This window comes from Protopterus annectens, chromosome 8.part0 (assembly GCF_019279795.1).
Source record: "Protopterus annectens isolate FY-2018-M chromosome 8.part0, PAN1.0, whole genome shotgun sequence".
Taxonomy (NCBI): domain Eukaryota; kingdom Metazoa; phylum Chordata; order Ceratodontiformes; family Protopteridae; genus Protopterus; species Protopterus annectens.
In genome coordinates, this window is record NC_056741.1 from 933,495,370 (window position 1) to 933,520,909 (window position 25,540).

General features: G+C 41.6%; 1 protein-coding gene across 2 annotated transcripts in view; it reads left to right on the forward strand.

The window, feature by feature from the left end:
- The window catches only part of LOC122809164 (FXYD domain-containing ion transport regulator 5-like), a 646,566-nt gene that overhangs the window by 349,951 nt on the left and 271,075 nt on the right, over positions 1 to 25,540 (forward strand). For both annotated transcript variants that reach the window (XM_044080450.1, XM_044080452.1), the window contains 2 exons: positions 14,386 to 14,451; positions 18,875 to 18,940. In XM_044080450.1, coding sequence (XP_043936385.1) covers positions 14,386 to 14,451; positions 18,875 to 18,940 — 132 coding nt within the window. The remainder of the gene's footprint in view (positions 1 to 14,385; positions 14,452 to 18,874; positions 18,941 to 25,540) is intronic.

Consider the following 25,540-nt stretch of genomic DNA (forward strand, 5'->3'; position numbering starts at 1 on the left):
GGACACGGTACCTGTGCCTGGCAGGGGTGCTACGGACCGTATCCAGTACAACGCCTGACTGGGTACTGTCATCAGAAGCGGGAGTGTGTTGACTGGACACATGTCCCTGTTGGGACTGTCCAGAGCCACGTGCACGTGGTCTCCTGGGGCGTTCCGATGACAGCACAGACCCAGCATTGCTGGGGCTGCTGCTGGCACTATGGGGGCGTGCGCGAGCCTGTTGCCATCCGCGCCGACTGCCAGCTGCTGCCGCTGCCGGCATATGGCCACGTCGACGCCGCAGACGCCCACCACTGCCCTGGCTCATGGACATCTGGTTGTGGAACTGCTGTAATATGTCCCCACAACGTCTGTCTATGACATCGGTGAAGTTACGGATAGCATCCGCAATGTCACGCATACTGTCTGTCATGGCTGTGCGGCATGCTCTGAGCTCCCTCAGACCCTGTCTGGTGTACCTTTCCATACGTGACTGAGCCTGCATGACAGTCCGAAACATCGCTGAGGTTGACAGACCTCTTTGGGCACGTCGGCCGGAGGCAGTACGCCCACGGATGCTCCCACGAGAACCCATGGGCAACTGTCTGTGTGGTACCATCGGAGGACCCTGCCCATGGCTGCTGTGTGGGGACGCATGTGCCACAGGTACCACATTACCCTGGTCTATGCCCGCTGTATCCTGTCCATCACCTAGGGACAATGGTGACATAGGATGTATAGGCAGGATGACTGTGCGCAATGATGGGGTTGACAGCTGTGTACTGTCAATTGGCTGACCAATGGCAGACCCTGACACACCTTCCTGTACCATTACACATATATCATCATTACCAGTAGCCGTGGCACAGGATTCAGGTTCCCTGCTGCAGGTCACCAGAGCAGCCCCAGAACCTGTGGGATGAAGACAGGAAACACAGTTTACATTCTCCAGACATTGTTACCAGTGATGCAGTTATACACACATGCACACATGGACACATGCACACGGGCACACATGCACACATGCACACATGCACACGTGGACACATGCACATGTGGACACATGCACACATGCACACATGTTCACATGCACACATGCACACATGCACACATGGTCACGTGTACACATGCACACATGCACACATGGACACAGGCACACATGCACACATGCACACGTGGACACAGGCACACATGCACACATGCACACGTGGACACAGGCACACATGCACACTTGGACACAGGCACACCTGCACACATGCACACATGGGCACTGACACACCTGCACACATGCACACATGCACACCCTGCAGTATACACACAGAGCACTACTGAGTTACACTACTGTTACTAGCATTATCAGGAGTATTATAGGTTATGTTAAACACACTCACCAGCATGGATGGCCTGTCTCTCTGTAACCCTGGAGGGACCTGCAGAAATGATGAGATTAATGTCAGTGGGCACATCTGTCCCATTGATATTGCATATGATACAGTGTACAGAACAGTCAGGTGTACATATGGCATATTACCTGCACGCTCCATGTCGTGCTGCTGTGTGGAACCAGCCTCCATCATAATGCAGGTGTACTGCTGTTGGTGTTCCGGGGCTGGAGCCACAACACTTAGGAGTAGCCCCTCCAGTCTGGTGAGGGGGGGATGTGTGGCCACCCCACCTCCTGTGGCGACCTGTTGCCTGTGGATATCTGCTGCACGCTGCCGGACACTTCGGATTAAATCACTGCAGTGATGTCGTACCTGCTCATATGTCCTGTTATGCATGCCAATTTCATTTACCCTATGGACCAGGTCTTGCCACAGTGCGGCCCTCTCCTGCTGGTTCTGACTGGTGCGGGAAAACAGGATGTCATACTCCCGCACCAGGCTCTGGTGGATCTCCTCATCCTCCGCCATGGAGTAGGCGGGGTTACGCTGTCGCGCCATCTCCCTGGAAGAGAACACAGACAGGATATCAGCAGACCATGTCAGCAATGTATGGCACACATACTATACATGATACGCATGTGTAGTGATATACTACTACTCCCATATGTTGCATGTGTGTGTCGTGGTGGATACACAGGTACATGGCCAGATATCAGTGCTCGGCCAATACCTGTGCAACAATACCTGCCACATTCCACACTACGTAGTAGCATGCCCCATCGGTCAGCACACACGTACAGGTGCTATGCACAACCTCACTCTGGGGGTCCATCCCAAGGTACTGTATGTGGGACACCGTCCACTACTCTGATGTGGACAGACGTTACTCGGCCTGGATATACATATCCCACCACCACCACCAGAACAGTAGACTACATTGATATGTATGTGGTTAGACAGTTATTCACTTGCTGGGACTGGGATGGTATCCATGCAGCACACTGGGCCAGTGGAGGCCACGAGCCGCACTGCTGACCCCTTTGCAAATGCTTACCACGGACATGCTGCGGATTGCATGACACTTGCACACACATGTCTAACCCAGACCCTATGCACAACGGTTAGGCATCCTGTCCAGTGGGCCCAGACAGAGGCAGATTGTATAACAATAGCAGGAGGCTACTGCAGGATGGAGCACATTCACATTAAGGGTAGGCATCTGTGGTCAGCACTGGTACTATGCTACAGTCCGTCATAACGACAGCCACAGCCTACTCTGGGAGGGAAATGGACACAAACACTATGGATGACCACAAGGCCTTCTTCAGTTATGTTACACATATGGAGCACATGCCTCGGATATGCTCTGTGTTAGCCCACACCTACTTAACATTCACCAAACACACGCATATTGCCAACATTCCTGCAGACATGTTCGGTGCACATATCCCCCCTCCCTCTCCCTCACCTTTGGGATACTTATCCCAGCTGGATGTAACCTCCCTATCATCGCACATGTCCAGGTGAGGGCCGCCCTCAGCAGAGGAGAACACACAGCATCACTGTGACCTCGTGGTCCCCCTGGATGTGTGCTACCAGCTCTCTGAGGGGACATACCACCGCATGTAACACTGATAGTTTATCTTGGCCGTGCTACAGGATATGTACCTGGACAGTGGCATACAGCAACAGTGGTCCCACAACACTACGGGGCACCTTGGCTGACCCTGGGAATTACCACATCATATGCATAATGGGCCTGGTCTGCTACGCTATGGGATTATGCAGTATGGGATGCATGTGCAGTGACATCAGGTACCTGCGGACACTTGTTCCCAGCCAGTGTGCCTTTGGGATGGGCTGATCCTGACCTTTGGGCCTGGCTGACATTTCAAAGCAGTCACTACAGCCATTGCTAGGCCAACGCACAGACACATGCTACCAGGATCCTGGCCTATGCCTGCTTGACATGTGATGTATGGTCGTCCCCTTTTGTTGGAACTACGTACACACAACATATCACATGGACATACCTATGGATACAGACCTATGACACATTTGGAGGGTTCACAGTATGCACACTATTAACCTGCTACTTTGCATTACCTCTGTTTGTCGCAGCTGGTTGCGTTACCACAGCTTCTGCTTGCTGCTGCTACTGTCAGTGCTGACAGCTTCAGGGTACAGAGAGTCACAGTTTTTTTTTATTTATTTTCTTGCTCTCTCTCTCTCTCTCTCTCTCTTCCACTTCTCGCCCTCCCTCTGTCTGCTTGCAGACAATGCAATGAATGTATTGCATGTGGGGAGTGTTAGCACTGGATGCTTTTGTAGGTATCTGCATAGGTCCATGTGATGGCCTCTGCACCAATTGCAGGCCAGCATTTGCTAATTGCATACAGCCAGTTGTGTACTGATTGCAGTTCTCACTGTGATTTCAGGTCAGTGCTATAAAAGGGTATGTGTGATAGGCGTTGCCCTTTCAGATTGTGTGGGCGGGGACCATGCTGGTATGCTGTGGACAGTGTTCTGTGACTGTGAAGGTTAGTATCTCTCTCATGCCTCAGGCTGTGTTGTATATTCACAATTCTCCATTCCTCTTTCATGTTCCCTGTAGCAAGTGTGTATGCACATTGACTCCTACAACTATATATAGATATATATATATATATATATATATATATATATATATATATATATATATATATATATATATGTACATATGCATACATATATCTATGTACTTTAACTGACCTTATTATCTACAGGCTGCCAACTAGCATGGCTGTTTCTTTTCACACACTACTATTATGGATATCCAGTGGTTTTGACATTTATTTTAAATGACATGCTTTGTGTACTACACATCCTATATTCCCTTTACATTCATCCCTACTTTTACAGGTTATATTTATTTTAGCACAATGTTTTTGTATAAGAGTCATGGCTTAGTGGTAGGTTGTACAGACTAGTGTTTCCAAGGTCCTGGGTTCGGGACTGACAGTGGGAGTTTATTTTTCTTTTGAACTGAGTACAGGACCTGTCAATCACAGTGACTAAGGCACTTTTAAGCAGTTGTAACCGGGCTAGCGCTGGTTTGCGCGGAGCTCACGCATGCGCACTGGCGGTTAGCTCCGCGCACACCCGGTTACAACCGCTTAACAGTGCTTACTCTGGCGCACACCCGCGCTATTTTCTTTGAAAGAAAAGAAAATGGGGAGACAGGAAAGTGGTGAAAAAGGGGTCACAAAGAGGGTAAGACAGTAGGGAAACAAGCTTGGGATGTGCAGGAGGGATGTAGGTAAGGCCCATAGCTGCCCATTTCTTCAGCAGCAACAGCTGTGCATATGTATGTAATTTGGTGTGACATTTAAAACCTTCCACCCCTGGGAGAGGTGTCAGGACAACAATAATACTTGTTGTACAGCCAATTGTAATTGGTAGGTTCCATGTCCAGTGGACATGTGTGCGGAATGGGCAGCTATGTATGGGGCGTAATTTTTTTGTGGGTACAGAGTGCCCTTTTTTTTTTTTTTTTTTCAGGTAAGAGTGGTATGTCAGGTGAAGGAAGTCGGTTCAGCTGGGGAGGTAGGCTGGGTAGGTAAACAGACAAGACAAACAAGACGCATACAGGGCGGTGTATGACACGTGTGGGGGGGTTACACAATTGACGGGGACGGAGGTTTGGATATCCAGAGCCCATGAGCCCACAGATGGCAACAGTGGAACTGATATCCCCACCCATAGGCAGTTGCCACTGTTCCTTCACTGCCCAGGACGGGGCTGTGCTGGGGGCTGTGTAGGCGGGGCAACGGGCAAGCCCGTTAGTTGCGCCACCCGTGCCTCGAGCTGGCGTAGGGGCTCAAGGACAGAGTCCCGAATCTCCCTACGCACCACAGTCCGGACGTTACAGAGGGTGAGTGGTGGATCTCCTCCGGCCACACTTGCAGAGGGGGGGCGAGCCCCATCCCCTGCAGCGCTTCCACCCGCAGGTGGCACAGGGCCACTGGAGGAGGGTCCGGACTCGGCACTAGTGCCAGGTGCACTCGCCAGCTGAGGTGGGAGAGGTGGGTCCGCTGGAACCCGCCTTCCTGTCGTTCTATGTTTTGCATTATGTCATGACAGTTTGGGTTAGTGACATATAATACCATTCACAGTTAGTTGTAACAGCATGCATTAGTATTCCCATTAACCAAACACCCAGATATTCACACCATTGAACAGCGTGCATAACACATGCATAATTTGAACAGAAATACACAGTCCAACAACATGCAGGGTTAATTGATGGCAACAGGCCATCAGGTGTGGATGTATGAACAGGGCAGATGCATCAACAGACATGCAAATATATATGACCCAACAGGACAAACGTCCAGGGGTGTTAATTGTGATTGCACATACCATTTTCACGTGGAATGGGTTATAGGTGGTTATAGGGTGGGGTAAATAAGGTAATATTAACACCTTCAATACTAATACATATGCTGTACATTTCTAATAGCTACAGTTATATACACACTACTGTTCTAACTGCAGTGTCCTATATGTTAACTATTTCACCTTGCTGATAGGACTGTTACTGCAACATCAATATACATTTTAGTGTTCTTCATACACATTCATATCAAGCTTTGTTCAGATACATCATCCTGCTACTTTTGCTTTATATACCTGTAGACAAGTGTGGATGTTTGGTATATCAGACAATCATCCTATCTGCGTATTTCAGACTGGGAGCAACATATCCAGATTTTGGGATACACATTCCACATGCAGCAACACTTTGAACAGATTTTGCTGTTTGGTTCTGAGTCTCACATGCATTTAATTCTGTCTTGACTGCAGTATACTTTATTCAGGGGTTATTACTACTGTATTGCTGGATTCCTGACACTTTCTCACACTCTCTCACTTGCTTTCATGTTACTATTCAGGATGGTACTTCTAGGCTTTATTGACATGTTTTAACAGTAGTTATTACAATCCTTTCCAGCAGTCTCACTTCTGTCATGTTTCAGTATTTCCACAGGGATATATTTCACACATGTGATTTCATCATCTTCTGCAGCTATACTTTACATCCTGCTGCAGGTTGTGTACTATTTTCTTACAGGCAGGGCATTTTTATTTCAGAATATATGTTGGACAGTTTCATGTTTAGTTTACACTTACAGGCTGGGAACTCTTGTACTCAAGCAATACTTGCATACACTTTCACACTGTTACTTGCAGATTTTATTCCTTACTGGCTACACTGCACTCTTTTGCTGACTGTCATACTTTTATATTTCTTTACAGTTACTGGTAGTGGATTACTGACCTGCCTGGTGGCGCAACCGCACCAGCCTATCGCCATAGGCTCTGCGGTTCGCAGAACGGACACCTGCAGCTGTAATATAAATGAAGTAATATTGGAATACACATCTCCATAATTTCAGCTAGTTTAACTTTTTACATACATAATTAAATGTTACTTACTCAGTGGTGGGGCGTTGGGTGATTGCCGGGCCTCCTGGATCCAAAGGTTCAGTTGGTCCTGCTTGCGTCTCTTCAGGTCCGCATGGTGGTGACGGACCTGCTCACCTGTCCTTGGAATCCCTGTGGCACTGGTGAGTTCATGAGCCAACTGGTCCCACGCCTCAGCCCTGTACGCTCCCCAGAGGACCTGGCCCTGCATGAGTTGGGCCTCATGATTGTGGACTAGGAGCCAGGCCATGTACCTGGACTCCTCAACACCCCACCTCTGCGCTCGAAAGTGACTACCCTCTCCTACACCTGACATTCTGCCTGCAGGTCTGTTCTACAATCGTTTATGCTGTGTATTCCCGCCTATGGGGCTTATATAGTCCGTTTTTCCCGCACATATCTGTGATTGGCCATTTTGGAATTGTATCAACTTCAGTAAACCTGCATTGTCATGCTGTAGTTTGTATTCATTCCTATATATTAGCTATTATTGCATTTCTAGGTACTGCTGTCATGGCTTAGTGGTTCTGTACCTTGACTATGGTGTATAGTATCCTGGGTTCGAACCTGGCCACTGCTTTTTATTTTTCATGACTGTCTAGACATGCTGAGGGGTGTGTCTGTGTAAAGGCAGTTTTGATACGGCTTGCTCAGCGTTGCCCGTCGGTTAGCTTGTTTGCGCGGTGCGCTGCTCCGCACAAACGGGGTACGCTGGTTTAAGCCTCATTTGGCTATCGGCACGCATATTCCACTCAGCTCAGTTAGGGGCACATATATTTAGCGTGTTAAACCACTGCTCAGCTACGGGCACTCATTTTGCACCAGTTAAACCACTGCTCATCTACGGGCACATGCACTCACCCTGTTAAACTGTAGCTCAGCTATGGGCACATCTGGCATTTTTTATTCTTTTGTTACCTCACATTTCTTCAATATAAATGGGCTATTTCATTACATTTTACATATATTGGGGTTTTATGTGTACATATTTGTCAGGGACTCGTTTCCTGCTTATTTTGAAAAAAAAACATTGGTGTTGTGGGGGCTCGAACCATGAATGCCTGCTCTTCAGCCAACATCTCTACCGCTACGCTATTGCTTCCTGGCTTATTTTGCATATTTAGTTCTTATATGCTTTCCCACTGACTGCTAACTGTAGCTGCGCTACGGGCACGCCCGCGCAAACGAGCGCACTCACGGTTAAACATTTTTACAATTTAAAAAAATATGACATGTTCATTTATATTTCTTTTATGTTTAATAGTCTGTAGGGGCATGTGTTGTGTTGTGTTTATTCACATTTCCGTGGACTCTGTTGTGGGTGTCTACTTTGGGCACTTTTACACTTCTGGGGGCGTGTCCACTTGCAGGGCTCAGCCTACGGACACGCCCCCTCATGTCTTACACGGACCGTGTTAGACTTAGGCGTGATTCAGCATGCTCTCATGAATATGCAGAGCATGCTGACATCAATCCGTTTAACTGCAGCCTCCGTATATGAGTTATAACTCTTACACGGAGGCTTCGTGAATCCTGCCCAATGTATTTCAGGAGATATGAGCCCAGTAAAAGTGGGCACAGCCTCTCATATTACATGTGACATAAGTATCAATAAGGACAAGTCAGACTGGAAATAAGTTGTGTAATAAAGCTTTCATAGTTAGCCCCAAGGAATATGAGCCCCACAAAGGCAGACACAGCCTTTTATATTATATGTGTTACAAAACACTCTAAGAAAGTCTGGTGATAGCCTCATAAAAGTATGTATTTTTAAATGATCATAGTGTAAACCACTCCATTAGATGGACCTGATGAAGCTCTGATAGTGTTTTCTTAAATATAGTTCTGTATTTCTAGTTCATTGTGTGTTGTCATGTTTTGTTTGTTAAAAATAAAAGTACAAATGTTTTAACTAAGAATGAGGTTCTACAGTCTACTGAGTTGGTAAACCCTCATGGCTCTTTCAAGAATACGCAAATAAAGGTCTAACCCCTAAGCTGTGGGATTGGCTCTTTGTTTTTCCATCTCCCAGACTTTCCCTAGTCAGCTCCCTGTACCATCCCAACATTGTCTGTAACTGCCTTTAAATAACTGACCAGTTGAATATAATATATTAGAACAAGAACATTCTTCCGTTTACCTGCTTAACTGAATAAACTTCTTGAAGCTTCAACAAGGTGCCTTAATTCTTCTCACAGGGAAGGTATCAGACTGAGAGAGAGAGAGAGTCTCCTAGATCTGCTAGCTAAAATGATTTTGTCTACATTAATCCTTTGTGCTCTCTTTCAAGGACCATCACAGTTTTTCTGACAAGCAGAAGAGGTAGAAATCGGAAAAGGATTCCCCAGTCAGTGGCAGCAGTATGATGCTGCTCCCATATGATACCTTGATCTACATGACAGCCTTAAATGTTGTCAGAGCAAGTCCAGGGGAGGAAAGAAGCCTTAAAAGATGTGGCATACAGTGGGAGCAGATGATGATTAGCTCTAAGAGTGACAAAATAGATAAAAAAAACACAGTGGAAACACAACCAAGATGTCTGAATCGAAAGGAGTTTCATCTGCACCTTTTCCTTTACAAACATTCTGACTCTTAACCTTTTTTTTTTGTACTTACAGTATCAGAACAGAAAGTAAGTTTTACTAAGTTTTCAAATAATGGGCCTTGCACAGAATAAAAAAACAGAAAACAACCATAAACATCTGCAAGTTACCAGATACCTCAAACTCCTCATGCACTTTTTTCCTTTGCAGAAGTATAGTTGTGCTCGATTAGCACCCTGGTCTGGTAACATGAACAACTGCCTCACCCCACCCCAGCTCTTCAAGTGAAGAGCAAAATAAAAGCACTTTATGGTATTAAGCCAATTGATATATTGTAGAGGTCAGTTTATTACAGTTAAATCCATGCTCCCCCAGCTCTTCTATTAAAGAACAAAAAAAAAAAAATGGTTCCTTTGACTGGCACACCAACCAGGTGACCAGATGCATACACCCCTCCTCCCTAACCTCAGCCATTTAGGTCCTGTTTCTGTGCCCTGCCCCTGACCCTCCTTGAACACATTTAATAAATAACTAAATAAATAATTTATTCTTTTACACTGTAGTCAGTGGATTGCAACAAATTACCCTGCCTGCAAGGAGTGCTATAGCTCTCAGGTTTTAGTTAAAAAAAGAGAGAAACAACTTGATTTTTTATTAATTTTAAACTGTATTAAACTGCATGCTGCTACAGGTTAGACAACACATGGAATGCTACAGCACTCAGATTTGACCACAAATGGAATACTGGCTTTTAAAAGCCAGCATTGTTTTAACAGAGATTAGAACTGGCTGATCATGCCCCCCAACATTTTGTGCCTGGAGCAGCTGTTTCATTGCCCTAGTTCTGTTACTGTTTCTTTGTATCAAAGCTCTACATTACCATCTCTCTCTCTCTCTCTCTCACTCACTCCCTCTCTCTCTCACTCTCTCTTGGTCCGTGAGTAAGAGAGTGACAGAGGCTCAGACCCTGATACAGGCAGACATCTTGCATATTATGTCTAGTATGCTTGCATTACCACAATTCACAAATGTGAACTGTGATAGTATGCAATGGTGTATAATATCAATCACAGTCTTAGGAAGACTGTCAGCAATGCCTAGTACACCACTGGTGTGTAGTTGAAATCCCAGTACTGGGGTTAGATGGTACAACTGTGTAGCATTGCAGCAATACCTAACTTAGTGAAGGAAGACAGCTTAGCATAGTAAATTATGCTTAATCAGATATCTACTTTAACAATTTGGTAAGAATTTTGCAGCTGCAGCCTATTATTATGCCAGTCTGTCATTCATTAAGACAATATTGCCCTGGACCAGAGTTCATTAGCATACGACTGTAATGAAGGGACCCAGTGCGGTGTGAGTTGTCATTGCTGAGAGCTCATCAGCACCAGTGTGGGATGGGAAAAGATTCTGTGCTGTAGCAGGTTTGTCTGCACTGTAGGGGACCTCATTGTTAGTGTGGGATTTTCCTGCTGTGTAATGGAGTTGTTGGTTAGTTTTTGGACTTGACGGTTCTAGTAATTTGTTCAGTGCAATCCCTGGAGTAATGTGCTAGCAAGGGTTAGGGGGGGCATCACTTCAGACAAAAATGGTACACCATCTGTTTATTTGCAGATGAGCTTCCATTTTTTACTCAGTTGGTATCATCAGGTGCAGGAGTTGTGCCCGATTTATGAATTGCATATGATCAGGTGGGTGAGTTCAATCTCATGAAAAATTGGTGCTTGTAGTTCTTTTATTGTGCAGTAGGGTAGGATCATGCACAAGGTCCAGCATCATTAGGTAATGTCTTGTTTGAATCACATATCATCTTTTTATTTCATTATGCACTGTACAAGCCCTTCATAGTACCCATTGTCTATGAACAGCAATGCTATATAATAATTTCAAGTTTCTAGCTTTCATAACTTTCTATATGTGATTCCACCCTTAGTTACTAATCTTTTTTTTTTTAACTAGCTAAGAAATATCTGTAAACTTTCTTGGAATTCAAACTGTCACTTAAGTATGCCCATAGTAGGAAACATAATTTACAGATTTTGCTACAATGTTTGATATTTCTATTTTTACATGACAGAGACTATCATTTTTGTCATTCCAACCCTTTCATTATATTGATCAATAGAACACATTATCTAGAAGAATTAAAGAGTACAAAAATGTTGGTTTATGTCACTGAGTGATTAGATAACTATCATGTGAACTTTTTTGCCATTAAAATGTTTGTTTTATTTGGCTGACTTATAGTCTTGCAATGACACCAGGTACTAAGAAAGTCAATTAGAATAAACAAGATTCGCCAACCTGCCCAAGAAGGACTGGATACATGAAATCATATATATTGATGTTGAATTATTGCCCAAATCTATTCCTCCGCTAGTCTGCTAATATCCTTAATCATGTGGCCTTAGCAGCAAACTGATTATATCATTCATTAGGTTAAGTCTGGCTGCTATAATGTGGTTAGTTAGGGAGCAAATACGCATTTATGTAATATTTTTTATTTTTCCACCTTGCAACAAATATTTAAACAATTCAGAAGGCATTGGTTAGTCATACGCATCTTTTTCATTTCTGAGTTTACCTGTATGAGACCAATTAGTCTCTTCCTCCGAAACCAATTGCTTCAACAAAATGTTTCAGTTTCTTTCAATTTGGAAGTGTGCTCATACGATCTTGCATTTCAACTTTCTTGACCACTACTTACTTTCTTGAACTTAAGGATGTAGTAAAATAGGAACAATACTACGCAAGTGATCATGGGGACTGTAACATGCTTACCTCTATAAACCTTTAAATAGACTAGCATTAAAGTTCTTGTCATCCTTTTCAAGCACTTAATAGTTCTCACCTCCAAAATCAAGCATGGCCTTGCATGGTATCTCCAGTGTAAATTTTTGTCTGTCCATCCAATCATCAAGACTCATATTCAAGGTTGACAAAGTTGTACTTTCTTTGACCTGTAGTGGTAACATAATCCTTAGGCTGGAAATATGTTTATTTAAGAACTACTGCATCCAGTGAGTGATGTTTATTTTTAGTGTATATTTAGGTCACTATTGTAGGTGTTTCTGGAGCCATTAGTTCTACAAAGAAATAGCAAAAGGTCAAATAGGAGTGCATCTTTCATAGCTTAAAAATGAGACAGGTCAGGGCAAATGATAGGTTACCGAGTATAAGGAAAATTGAGATAATCTATTGAAGGATTTAACAATTTTGATTTTCTTGTTTAGAATTCTTTGAGGCATTGTAATGATATGCCCCACTGTTTTTGATTACCCTATTACTTGGGTTTGTACATATCAAAGGAAGGTTTATATTTCATTATGGCTGTGATAAGAGAAGAACACAGTGGTATGAATACTTCTTTGGATCTTGACAATATCCCCTTCAAAATTAACTGGGTCAGATAGAATGATTTCCTGACTTTAATGGGCACATGATAATGAACAGGAAAGAAAGTCACCCACATAGATAGTCAGGATTCTTATTACTGTATCTGTCACTACCATTTATGTCATGTGTGGGGAGAGTAACTATTTTGGTGAATGTAACTGTGCAGCATTTTTGTATTTAGTTTAAAGCCATTTTCAGTTCAAGAGGTATGTGAATATTGCAGCCCTTGTTCGAACTGTTTATTATCTATGGATAAGTGGATAACAGTGTCCAGATTGCAGTCAACAGCAAACGTGGTCAACAACACTTCTGGGATTTTAGCTTGGATGTCTGCAAAATAAATGACAAAGAGGAGAGGGCCTAGAAGTGATTCTTGTGGTACACACTAGTTATCAAAAATGATATCAGCAGTCTTCACAACTTGGTATCTGTTGGATATCAAATGTAGTTTAGTGGACAACATATTAATTTGCATTAAACTGGCCTAATCTTTGTAATAATACCACCATGTGGGATAGTGCTAAAGGTCTTATCAGTTTCTGATAAGTAGCAGGCATGGAATGAATACTGTCTGCAGCTTTTGTAACCTTTTCAATAATCAGTTAAGCTGTCTATGTCTGCATAAATGAGTTCTGCTATGATATATCCCACTGCTTTTCATTTAAGGCTGGTGAGGCTGATGGACCTATAATTACCCTATTGTAATTACTTGATGAAGGGGTCACCATTTTATAGGGGAGTCACAATAGCTGTTCTCCAAGCATCGGGCAGAAACCCTGTGGAAAGGCTATGGTTGAACAGTTTATGTAGATGCATGGATAGTGCACACTTGGCACTGATAAGAGAACAGGTTGGTGTGGTCTCTTGTCCCATGGTAGCATTATTTTTATATATATATTTTCAGGAGTACTGGGACACAGTGTGATTAGGTATAGTAATTTATACTAATATATTAGCTTTATCTTTTGGAAAGGAAAGTGTGATATTATTATGGATAAGTGCATGTTGGCAGTTGTTTCATAATTTTTTCACAGTGCATTGTCAGAAATTACTCCCTAATTTTCTGCTATTGTTGAAAAAATGTGCAGTTTGTATCTGTAGTGATCTTAATTTTATAGTCCACATTACATTTTCTACTAATGCGCTTAAGTTCCAAGTTATTAATCCAGCAGCTCCACTAGAGATATTTATGCTTGAATTTATCATTATATGCACCATTGACAGGTATTGATTTTTCTATGTAATGGTTTATGTGCTAGCAAACGTCTGAGGTGAATTCATCAGCATTTTTAGTTGAGTCCATTTAAGGGATATTTTTGAGAACTGAGTCTTCTACAAGTTGAAATAAGTTTGGAGAAGTTCCTAAATATGGTCTAGTTAGGATTTGAGTGATACCACTAGGCTAGACAGAGAAATTGATTGATCTGGGGGCAGATTTTTCCACTGATGGGAAGATGAGTGGTGTATCTGTGCAGAATGTAGGTTGATAAGGACCAGTTGACTGAACTATGAATTTTCCTCTTAATTTATATTCTCAGTACTGCCAAACTATATGCAAATAGCTACACTGTTTTACATTAATTATAGCAGTTACATATTGCCTTATTTTCCAGAATCAACAAGTTCTCTGATCTTAACTGAACCAGTAGAAACTACAATGCAATCTACAGTTGATAAAGGTAAGAGATAATGAATATGTTTTCTTTAAGAGGTTAAGCAGTAGAGAAAACGTATACATCTCAACAACTTCAGTACAAAGATTTTCTAATGCTGTGGTTCTAATTTTAAAGGCAATACAGACATGTGACATTTTATAAACAAAATTACATAAAAGTTCTTCAAACCAGAACCATAACTAGGTCATCTGGCACACTGTGCAATTCCAAAAATGACCCCACCCCCCAGCAAAAATAAAGGTATTCTCAGAGTTGGAGTTGAAGAAAAAGTAAGCTCCTCTGCTTTCAAACTGTAGCAAGCTGTTTGCAACAAATGTTACAAGCAGTCTGCTGCAATTATACCATCACATAATGGATACTTCTGTACTTCAGAGCTTCAGCTGCGACCACAAATACAATACTGGAATTTATAAATGAATGCCTGTACTGCACTCTCACAACAGCATCTGCTGATTACACCCCATAAATCTTTTTGCTTGAGTCAGTCACCTCCTTCATTCTTGCATAGTTATGGCTTTGTTTCATACCACAACGAGATGGTCAATAGGATACCACAGTTGCTACAAAATGAAGGAGAATGTAATCATTCCAGAGTACATTCCATTCTCTGATAGTACTGCTGGCTGGGCATTCAAACTGCATTTGCTCATAGGAAAAAGTGTTTGAAGTGATAATTTTAAATGTTATTATATCAAGAATATTGTTGAGCATGTGTTATGAATTTCCCATGTACATATTTGTTCCACAAAGTCCCTTTCATGATCTTCGGTACCCTCAGCTCCAATTTAGTACATCATGTTCAGTGACCATCTGTAGAAAAGTTTAAGTCTGCAAAATATGCTAGCAGGAAAGTGTCACTGTAAAACATGCTTTGCATGGGATTCTGGTTACACAAACTGGATGAAAGAAATTTGGAATGGGAGTTTGAGCAATGGTCATCAAATGTACAGAGGCCAGTGCACACAGTACCTCAAGACTGACAACAGGAAATGTGTAGTGGACAGATGTCAGATGGGCATAGTAAAGGGTGGGATCTCTGGAAGGAAAAATTATGTCAACATTCATTTGACATGGGTAGTGACTACTGTGTGACCATGTTCTGATGCTACTTTGCAGCCAATAGTGGCAAGCCCTGAGGACTCATGTGACAAACATTGTGTTGTGCTTCATGACCTTAATCTGATGTAACTTTGCAAGTGTGGGTGTACAATGGCTTCAGATTTCTGATAGAGGGAATTGTATGCATCTTCACGATATGGATCTAGATGAAATTCGCTAGAGAGGAGTTTCAGTCCTTGAAGTAGGCACTGCAACGGTTGGCAGGCCCTCTGACAAAAGTGGACATGGCTACTGCGTTTGCCTCCTGTGGGGTTCATAGTCCTCCTCTACCTTACATCTATGCCCTACTCCAATCACAGACAACACTCCCAATCTGAGCAAACACAATTGCACAGTCAATGGTACAGAGGTAGTTGCTCATTGTGGTGGTATTTGTCAGCACAGCCCTCACTAGACCAGACATTTCACAAAGTTCACCATTCACATTTCTTTTTATTCATTTATTAACTAGGTAAGCCAAATGGATATGTGTCCCCTTTACAGGGTGACCTGGAAGCATTGTCTGGTTATGTGACTTGCTGACACTTACACAGTAAGCAAATTGATTTTAAAACAATGAGATTATGTAAGCTTGATTACAAAAAGCAGTTTATTAATCCTCTGTGCTAACTGTCAGACTAGCATGACTTCAGGTAACTGGGCGACATCATCCTGAGTGCAATGCACAACACTTTATAGCTCCATTAAGGACAGTGGGCCACTAGACTGCCAGACTCTGCAAAGGTTTATTTGAAACAACCTTATCCAGCCTTCACCTTTTCTACCTGTTATCCATCACTGTTACCATCTGTGAATATATATGACAGATAATAACTTACACAACACTTTATGATATGTTAAATTGTTGCCCCTACTGTGCCCTTAACAGGGTTCTAAATGCATCTGATTTCTTGTGATGCAACATCACTGTCTTGTTGGCAGCAACTTGTTGCACTCCTATGAAAAGAAATGTGCAACATCTGTGTATACAGACTGCTACTGTGTTTATACCACTGTACTGCTCTATCAGCTAGTGAGTTATGGGTCAGCCCAGCATCAGCTTCCACACCCCCGTGTAGAGAAATCTTGCTGAGTACCTTTCTTGCAGGGATGCAAGGAATTCCTCCATATTTGTCAGTCTTTTAGATTCTGGTGACTAGCCTGGTGATGGTTGTCTCATAATACTTTTTCACTAAAGATAGTTAATAAAATGCTCAAATGAAATTGCATGGCAAATCCTTCTGTCCCAACCAGCATATCCACAATATGCTGTATAAGGCTGGCATATTCACAATATGCTGTATAAGGCTGGCATATTCACAGTATGCTGTATAAGGCTGGCATATTCACAATATGCTGTATAAGGCTGGCATAGTCACAATATGCTGTATAAGGCTGGCATAGTCACAATATGCTGTATAAGGCTGGCATATTCACAATATGCTGTATAAGGCTGACATATTCACAATATGCTCTTCTTATACATTGTGCTCCAGTACCTCTTTATACTTCTTGACTTATTCTTCTAGAATAAAATAAATGCTGACATACAGTGGTAAAGCTTCCCACAAAACAGCAGATTACTTGCCAGTATAACCATTAACACATAAGTGCAAAGAGGTCAACAAAAATAAATTGTCATGTTAACACATACTAATACTCTTAGGAAACTTACCTACTGGTCAGTCCTACCCCTGACATATGAGCAGTTGTCTAAATGAATGCAATCTGAACAGCACTCTCCATATCTACTGCTATAAATGTTTTCACAATACTTCTTCCCACTATGGTACAACTTGTGCAATATAAGCAACCAAAATTTTGAAGTCAAACTGAAATCTGCACATTTAAATAACTTCTGTAGGCTATGCAGGCAAAATAAGGCCTCCTAACATAAATAATTCTAAGTCTCCTAATTTTGTTTTCAAGCAACAGGCCTATAATGAGCAATGTGTCCATGACATCCTTTTCATGTTCTGAAATTAATAAGGCTGGCACAAGAGGTAAATATATTTATGCATACTGTACAACAGATTTTTGGTGACATTAACAAGTTGCTATTATTTTGATATACCATTTGGGATTTGGTAAAAGGTGAGACAGAGATAGCTGGTAAAGCTTCTAGGCATATGGCCCCAAATGACTCATAAGTTATTACTAGGCTGATTGCTTTTGCAAGCATTTTATGCCTAGACAGTTATCCCATTTGAGTATCAAACCTTTCACTTTGTGTATTAGCCATAAACTCTTTAACCATTATAACAACTCCTAATCACTGTCTGAAAGTGATGAATATGTTTGTTTATCCCCATCATGCCCATTTCAGCAGATGCTGGATAATTATGATGGACTCTTCAAAAAGGTAGATGCCTGGCATGTATTTAAAATAATCCTTACCTAAACCATGTGCATTATGTGGTCTCCAGATAGCCGAAAGTATCACATGCCAGAAAAGCACCAGGATTGGGAAACTGACATGCAAAGAGAGTAGACACCCATTTCCTGCAAATGTTGACCAAATCTAACAGCAGCAAATCTCAAATTGACATCACCGTGTTGTGTTAATTACCTTACAGTCTGCTGAATTACATTTTAGTAGTTTTGCACAGGCTTTAATGGTCATTGTCGCTCGCCTGTTTTTGTGCTGCAGGATATGATTTTTATTGTAATCCTAGTTATGCTCGTTCACTTTGTTAATGCATTTTTAATATTTTAGTAAAGCATTGTGTGCTAATGTTAAGTTGTGTATTAGAGTAGACTTATATTTATAAATTTAGAAAAAATCAGGTATGCTTTGCCTGCAATTCCATTTTCCATTAAGCTAGCTATATTGCTGCTTTACTTATTATGAATTTAGTGTATTCTTTTTTATTCTAGTATGAATGCATTTCATTCCCATGCTGGATTGACTTCTATATATGTTTTTTTTTAATTTTTTATATTTTTAATAAGAATGTGAGCTGATTAACATTGCCCTCTGAATATCTAATTTTTTGAATTCCATGGGTTGTTTTGAGGTATTTGCTTCTGTCCAATGCATGAACATTTACTTAATGTAATGAGGCGCACAGATATGGAGAATTTCCAGGACATCACTGGGAATATTAATAAGAAAAGGGTGTACACAAACTGATGATGGTGCTCCAAGAGTGTGCACCTATGCTTCATAAAGCAACAGTGTAGATAAACAAAACATATGTATTCAGTCTACGCTACACATGTAACATGTTTTTAGCATCCGCTTTATCTGTGATCTGCCATTAAGATACATGAGATTAATGCTAAAGTACAGATTTTATTTAAGACAGAAGTATCACTTGTCTTTCAGAATCAACTAGTTTGCAGACACCAACCAAACTTATGGAAACTACAAAACCCAGTGAAATTCATAAAGGTAAGGAGAAAGAGTATTCATTTCTTCATACAATGCCAACCTTAGGGCTTTACAACTATGGAATGGTTGAGTCTTTTTAAAGCAGATGGGATAGTGAATGCATTATAATGTTTATTATTTAAACCAGCCATTAAGGAACTGTTTTACTACTCAGATCTGTGAGTTTTCTTTTAAAACTCTTCCTTTGCTGTGCTTAACTCAGAAATGAATGGCTGCTGAGTATATGTCCAAATGTCCAGCAGGGCTAAGGGGTGCTAAAGACAGTAAGCTATGAGTGGGCTACATGGCACAGACCTGACCTGAAAGGGTTCCTATTAACTTGTCGAATATTCAAAAGAGCGAATGCTCTTTGATTGACAGCTAATAGACGAAACCACAAAACATCGAATGGCCGGAACAGTGATTTTTTTCCCAGGGAAAAAATATTTTGTTTGTGGATTTTTTTTTTTTTTTTTGGGAACAGCGATTTTTTTGGGAAAAAAAAATCACTGTTCTAGCCATTCAGTCTTTTGTGGTTTCATATATCAGCTGTCAGTCAAAGAATGTTTGAGTGTTCGACAAGCAAATATGAACCTACCTGAAAGAGTAAGTCATGGCCACAAATTTTCCTACATGATTTGCCACGGATGTTACAATCTCAGGGCATTGAGTATTTTGAAACTTGAATATGTATTAAAAACATGTTTTAGTAAATCAAAATTTTAATGGCTCAAGTTACCAATATAGAAAAAGTCTAATAATGCTATAACATTTAGCAATATGGACTTAAAATTTAATATGTAGCTAATTAGTAAGCAATGAATGCTTCTGACCTGTGAAATGTCACACCTCTAGCAGCCTACATACATCCTTGCATTCCATGACATTTTCAGTGCTAAAGAAAACATAAGCCATACAAATTTCAATATCTTATGAACTGTATTAACTGTATTAAAAAGGTGCAAGTAGTAATATTATCAATAAAAAGTCTCCTTTACACATCAATAAATAGGACATGCTTGAGGGACAGATTTGTCTCCTAGTGACTGCCACGTCTATGGAACAGGCTACCAGTTCAGGTGAAACAGAGCACCTCTATGACACTGTTAAAGAGGAACCTGGATGAGTGGATGGGACACTGTAAATTCTTACCAGGGATAATGTCCACAACCCTCCTGGACATGGGCAGTCATCACTAAATGCAACTCTGGGTATTGACTAGTTATTTCTATGGTATTACATTGGGATGAAATGGCTAGGCTTGAAATGACCTCCGGGTCAATAGGCTAATAAACTCTTATGATCCTATGATCCTTTACTGTGATTACAGACAGTACATTCATATTATTTTTCCAGTAATATAATCATACAGACAAACCCACAATTATATTTTTTCGATAAAATTTCATAAATGTTTCATATCTTAACAGTAAAGCCAAGACATACAGCTTCAGAACACATTTTTGAGCAAGTCTTAAACTTTCTAATGACAACAAGAAATTCCTTTGTATTTGTTTGTTTGTTGATTTATTTGCAAAAATATGAAAATTAAAGTTATGCTCATTTGTATAATTAACAATGCACATAACACTGAACGTCTCTCAAGATGTACAACTTGCAGTGAAAACATCAAGGAACATTTTCTTCAACATCACCGAGGTCTTCAACTGATGCCATGTAATAGTTTGAATGTGACTTGGTTTTGGAAGTATTAAAGTAGCTATGAAAATATTGCACAGTCTCACAATTCCTAGCAAACAACTAAGCATAGCTTCAGTACAGTGTATTCCACATCAATGTGCTCTTCTGGCTGCCATCATGACATTTTATCCCATGCTCCTCAATAACATGTATATCTGTCATTTTTGAATGTAAATATGAAAATATGAATAATAAGTAATGGTGGTTTAGTTCAGTAATGCACACGATCCTATGTTAGCAGTCATTGTGCCATTTTGTTGAGAACAGCTGGTGCAATCTTGTAGGTTTATATATTCATAGGTAAGTACTAGCCTAGCTGTCATTGTAAATCATTTTAAGCCTAGGCAGTATTCCTTTTGGTGCTGGAATTCATCTATCCCATTTGGTTTTAGATTTGTCTTTCCCATTCTGTGATCAATAATTATATATTAACCCTAGTGAGAATAACTGGAATGATACCATGAATAATTTAAGAGAACCCAAACATGGAATAAAGCATTTAGAAGCTGTCTCTACCCATTAGTAATACAGGGAGCAGTCCTTGGGTAAATTTTCTATTACCTATCTGTAGACCCAAGTTACACATTGATATGAACAGGGATGAGCTTTATTGAAGAGGTTTAGAGCCCTGCATCTAGTGTTTCTGATGCCATTTGACTTCTGATGTGCAGTAGGTTCATCAGCATTGGGTTGGTGGATACCTTGTATGCAAGACACTGGTCACCTTTCAACAGTCTGTAGGATACTGAGCATAGTAACAGGGCTTTGAGTCAGTCTGTGTAGGGTACATTGTTTAGGCATTGCATCATTTTAGTTAAGTACCTCTGTGGGCATATTTTGTTGGCCTTAGCTGTAAAAATGTGTTGGGTAAGTTACCACACATCCTTAGGGACTCTTGGCACTGTCTTGACATAATTAGAGAAATAAATATTAGTGAAGAATTTTTAATGGTTACTGTGGATGTGGTTGATTTATTTTCTATAATACCGCACAATGTTGGATTAGAATTTTCTGAAAATTGTTTGTTACGACATAGTGAATTGCACAATGTGAAGCGGGGATTATTGGTAGAGCTTATGGAAATGGTCTTATTAAACAATTTTTTATGTTTGATGGAGAGTATTTTAAACAGATTGCAGGCATAGCTATGGGTGCTAGATGTGCACCCATTTACGCAAATCTAGTTTTAGCAGAATGGGAGACACAGTTTGTTTTTACTTTGAGTTTTATGTCAAATATAGTGTTATATCTGCACTTTTTAGATGACATCCTGATATTTTGGAAAGGGTCTCTGGTTGAGGTACAAGATTTTATAGAGTATTTAGGCAGTACAACAACATTTTTGAAATTTACTAATAATGTCTATGAGAATAAGTGTGAATTTTAAGACATTTTATTGTATAAGGAAGATTGTGTATTAAATTCTAGTATTTATCAGAAAAAAACTTATTCCAACTCCTTTTTACATTTTAATAGTTGTCACCCATATTTCCAGAAAAGAAACATTATGAAAAGACAGATGGTGAGACTGTCTAGGCTTGTTAGTGTAGATGAGAATTTTCATAATGAAATGGTTAAATTGATGGATATGTTGTGTGAGTTAGGGTATCCTCCTGATATATTACTTAAAATATGTAATGAGGTGACAAAGAAAAGGAAAACTGTTTTCCAGCCTATAATGAAAGCAGGGTTAACAAAAGTGAGATTTATAACACTAATGATGTGGTTAATAACAATAACAACAATAATATTGTTGTGAGGGATAAGAGAGGTGCATTAGTACTCCCATACAATGATACAGTAGGTAAGGTTAAGACCATTATGCAGGCAACTTGGGCAAGTGTGTTTAAAGGTGAGCTGAGAGAGATTTTGGGTGAATCTCCGGAGTTTATTTACAGCAAGGGGGTGTTAATTTAAAAGAATTATTGGAACATGAAGTGGACACTAGCATTCACAAGATGTCAAAAATGAGTAAGTGCGTTGTTTGTAGTGTATGTAAATTTATAAATGATGGACCATATGTTACGATCCACAATTACAGGAGAACTATTAGATGTACTGGCTTTTGTAACTGCAGTACGAATATGGTGGTTTATGTTGCTACATGCATGAGCTGTCCCACATTTTACATAGGGAAGATTATACGAAAGTTAAGGTTATGTATTTTAGAGCATGTGAGGGACATCAAAAACAAAAAATTAGTGAGTTCCTTGTATATACATACATCGGGATTCATGAAGCTTGCGCCAGGTGCAGGCATAGTGTCGGCGTTCTAACACCAAATATGGCCACCTAGCGATTCAGGTTTGAGCTGTTTCCACGTGCACTACTTGCGTATGCTACGCCCGCACAACTCCCAAGCCTTTTATGCTAATTACCCCATGTGCAGCAGTCTAGCATGCAAATGAAGGTATGTAGTGATTCAGGAAGTGGTGCAGGTGTAGTGTAAGCATGCAGAAATGTAAACCGTAGAAAACGGTTTACATTTTTGCAAATATAAAACTGGAGCCATGACAGCTGACCAAACGCATGCATTGTATTGTTAATATATGCCAATGGCTAAATATATAACCATTGGCATAGAAAAAATGCACAAAATATAAAATTAACATTTACTATATATAGTCGCACTATTGTGACGTGGAAGCGCAGGGCAGCGGTGCACAAAGGGGAACGCAAGGAATATATAAAAATATAGAATAAAACCGCAATAAAACACATTACACGATTTCCCCATAATAGTCAATGGCAGGCATGCTACACCATACTCATGGCGCAAGGGTTGCTACGGGGCAGTGACAGTGTTATGCGCAGTAGCTAGGAATTAGTAGGCAATGCCATGCAAATGAGAGGAGTAATAGTGAATTGCAGATTCCCCGCTGGTGTAAGGATGCACCTCACAGAGTAGTGTTATAACACTGAGGTGTGACCTTGAGATAAAGATGACATCAAGAGAGGGGTGTGTCGCCATTGCTGTAAGCACATTGGAGCACTGCTAAACTGGTCTGCCCCTAGCTAGGCAAAGCTGCAGGATAGGGATGTGTCGAATTGGCCATAGCTATGCTTAGCTGAGAGTACACAAGGTAACCGAGTATGCATGTGAACAGAGATGAAAACGCGTGTAAACCCAGTAAATTGGTATGCACAGCGCGCACTGCAGCTGAAACAGGAAGGATTTAGGAAAGAAATAAGAACATGCTGCAGCAGTGAAATTGGAGTACAAATGAAATAATTAACACCTAGGAGCCTACAGTGGGCTATTGACAACAGCTAACAAGGCTGCAAGCAGCTACCTGTAGAACAGGAAAGGGGAGGGGCTGTACTGCAAAGAAAACAGTAAAGTGTCAAAGCAGAACAAAGCCGATTTGCAGTATATCAGCTACAGGGCACATTTTGCCATGACCTGGTAGGGAAAGTACAAAACAAGAAAGACGGCAGGTGGGTGCATGCCTGATAATGGGAGGGGATCCAGGTCTAAAAGTGAATTAAAGGGCAACATATTAATCAAGGCAGGCAAGTAGATCTCCACAGTAAAGGCCCCACACTTGCAGTACTCATTGCAAAACCCATAATTAAGACACACTGCAGCTGGAATAGCTCACACACCCACTGACATCAGCAGCATCCATAGCACAATACTATAAAGTGTGAAAGCACCTCACACACATTTGTGTATTCCTATGCACTCTACACCAGTGGTGTATACAGATGGGGAACTTTTATTATGTACATGTTAGGGGCTGCCATAGCTTTGACCCATCAGCATGTGTTGGAGACTGAAGGTGATGTGGAGGATGATGCACACGACCACCTCAGGCACCAGAGGAAGAGGAGAGTGTTCAGACCCAGGGTAACCTACCAGGGGCTACATGATCTGGAGATAGTAGAGCATTACAGGGTGGACAGGGACATCCTACAGCAACTTGTGGAGCTGTGCCGGCCACGCTTCAGAGCTAGAACAAACAGAGGGGAACCCATCCCAGTGGATATGAAGGTATGTGTAAGCCTGAGAATACTAGCTCCAGGTACCTTTCAAAGACCAAATGGGGATATCATGGGGATCTCACAGGCATCAGCATCCAGGGTACTACACCAGTTCCTGGATGCCATGTTACCACATGCCAATGAGCACATATACTTCCCCCAAATGCAGGAGGAGTTGGCCAGGAATATGTGTCTCTTCCACCATGTGGCAGAATACCCAGAGGTACTGGGTGCAATAGAATGCATGCACATACACATCAAGTCACCACCCAGTGAGCAGTGTAGGCTCTACATAAACCGCAAGGGATACCCCTCCATCAACTGCCAGGTCATGTGCAATGCCCAGGGCATTATCATGGATGTGTGTGCTGGCAGCCCTGGAAGATATCACGACTCCCACATCTGGCATGCCTCACAGCTGTATCGGTTATTTGCCAGGGGGGACATCCCAAATGGCCACCTGGTGGGGGATGCTTGCTATGCACTGGAACCGTGGATGATGACTCCCATCAGAAATGCACACACACCCATGCAGGAATGCCATAATGAGGCACATGCACAAACCAGAATCATCATAGAGCGTGTGTTTGGGATGCTGAAATCATGGTTCTGTGGCTTGGACATATCTGGTGGAGCCTTGCATTACTCTCCAGGCACATGTGCCCACATCTTCATAGTGTGTGCCATGCTACACAATATGGTCCTTTAGAAACAGCTGCAGCAGGGACAGAATGGTGAAGGCCCTCACAGCCCACCACCATTGCCAAGGGCCCCACAGGCACAGAGGTACTCAGACCATGAACACCCTGAGCCAGCCCCAGTAGGCAGATGGAGGCATGCCCAGTATGCCCATGCCTTGGCAAAGAGGGAACGTATAGCATACACACTGACAGTGTAGGCACCTAGGGACTGACACATTTCTCCACCTGCACACAC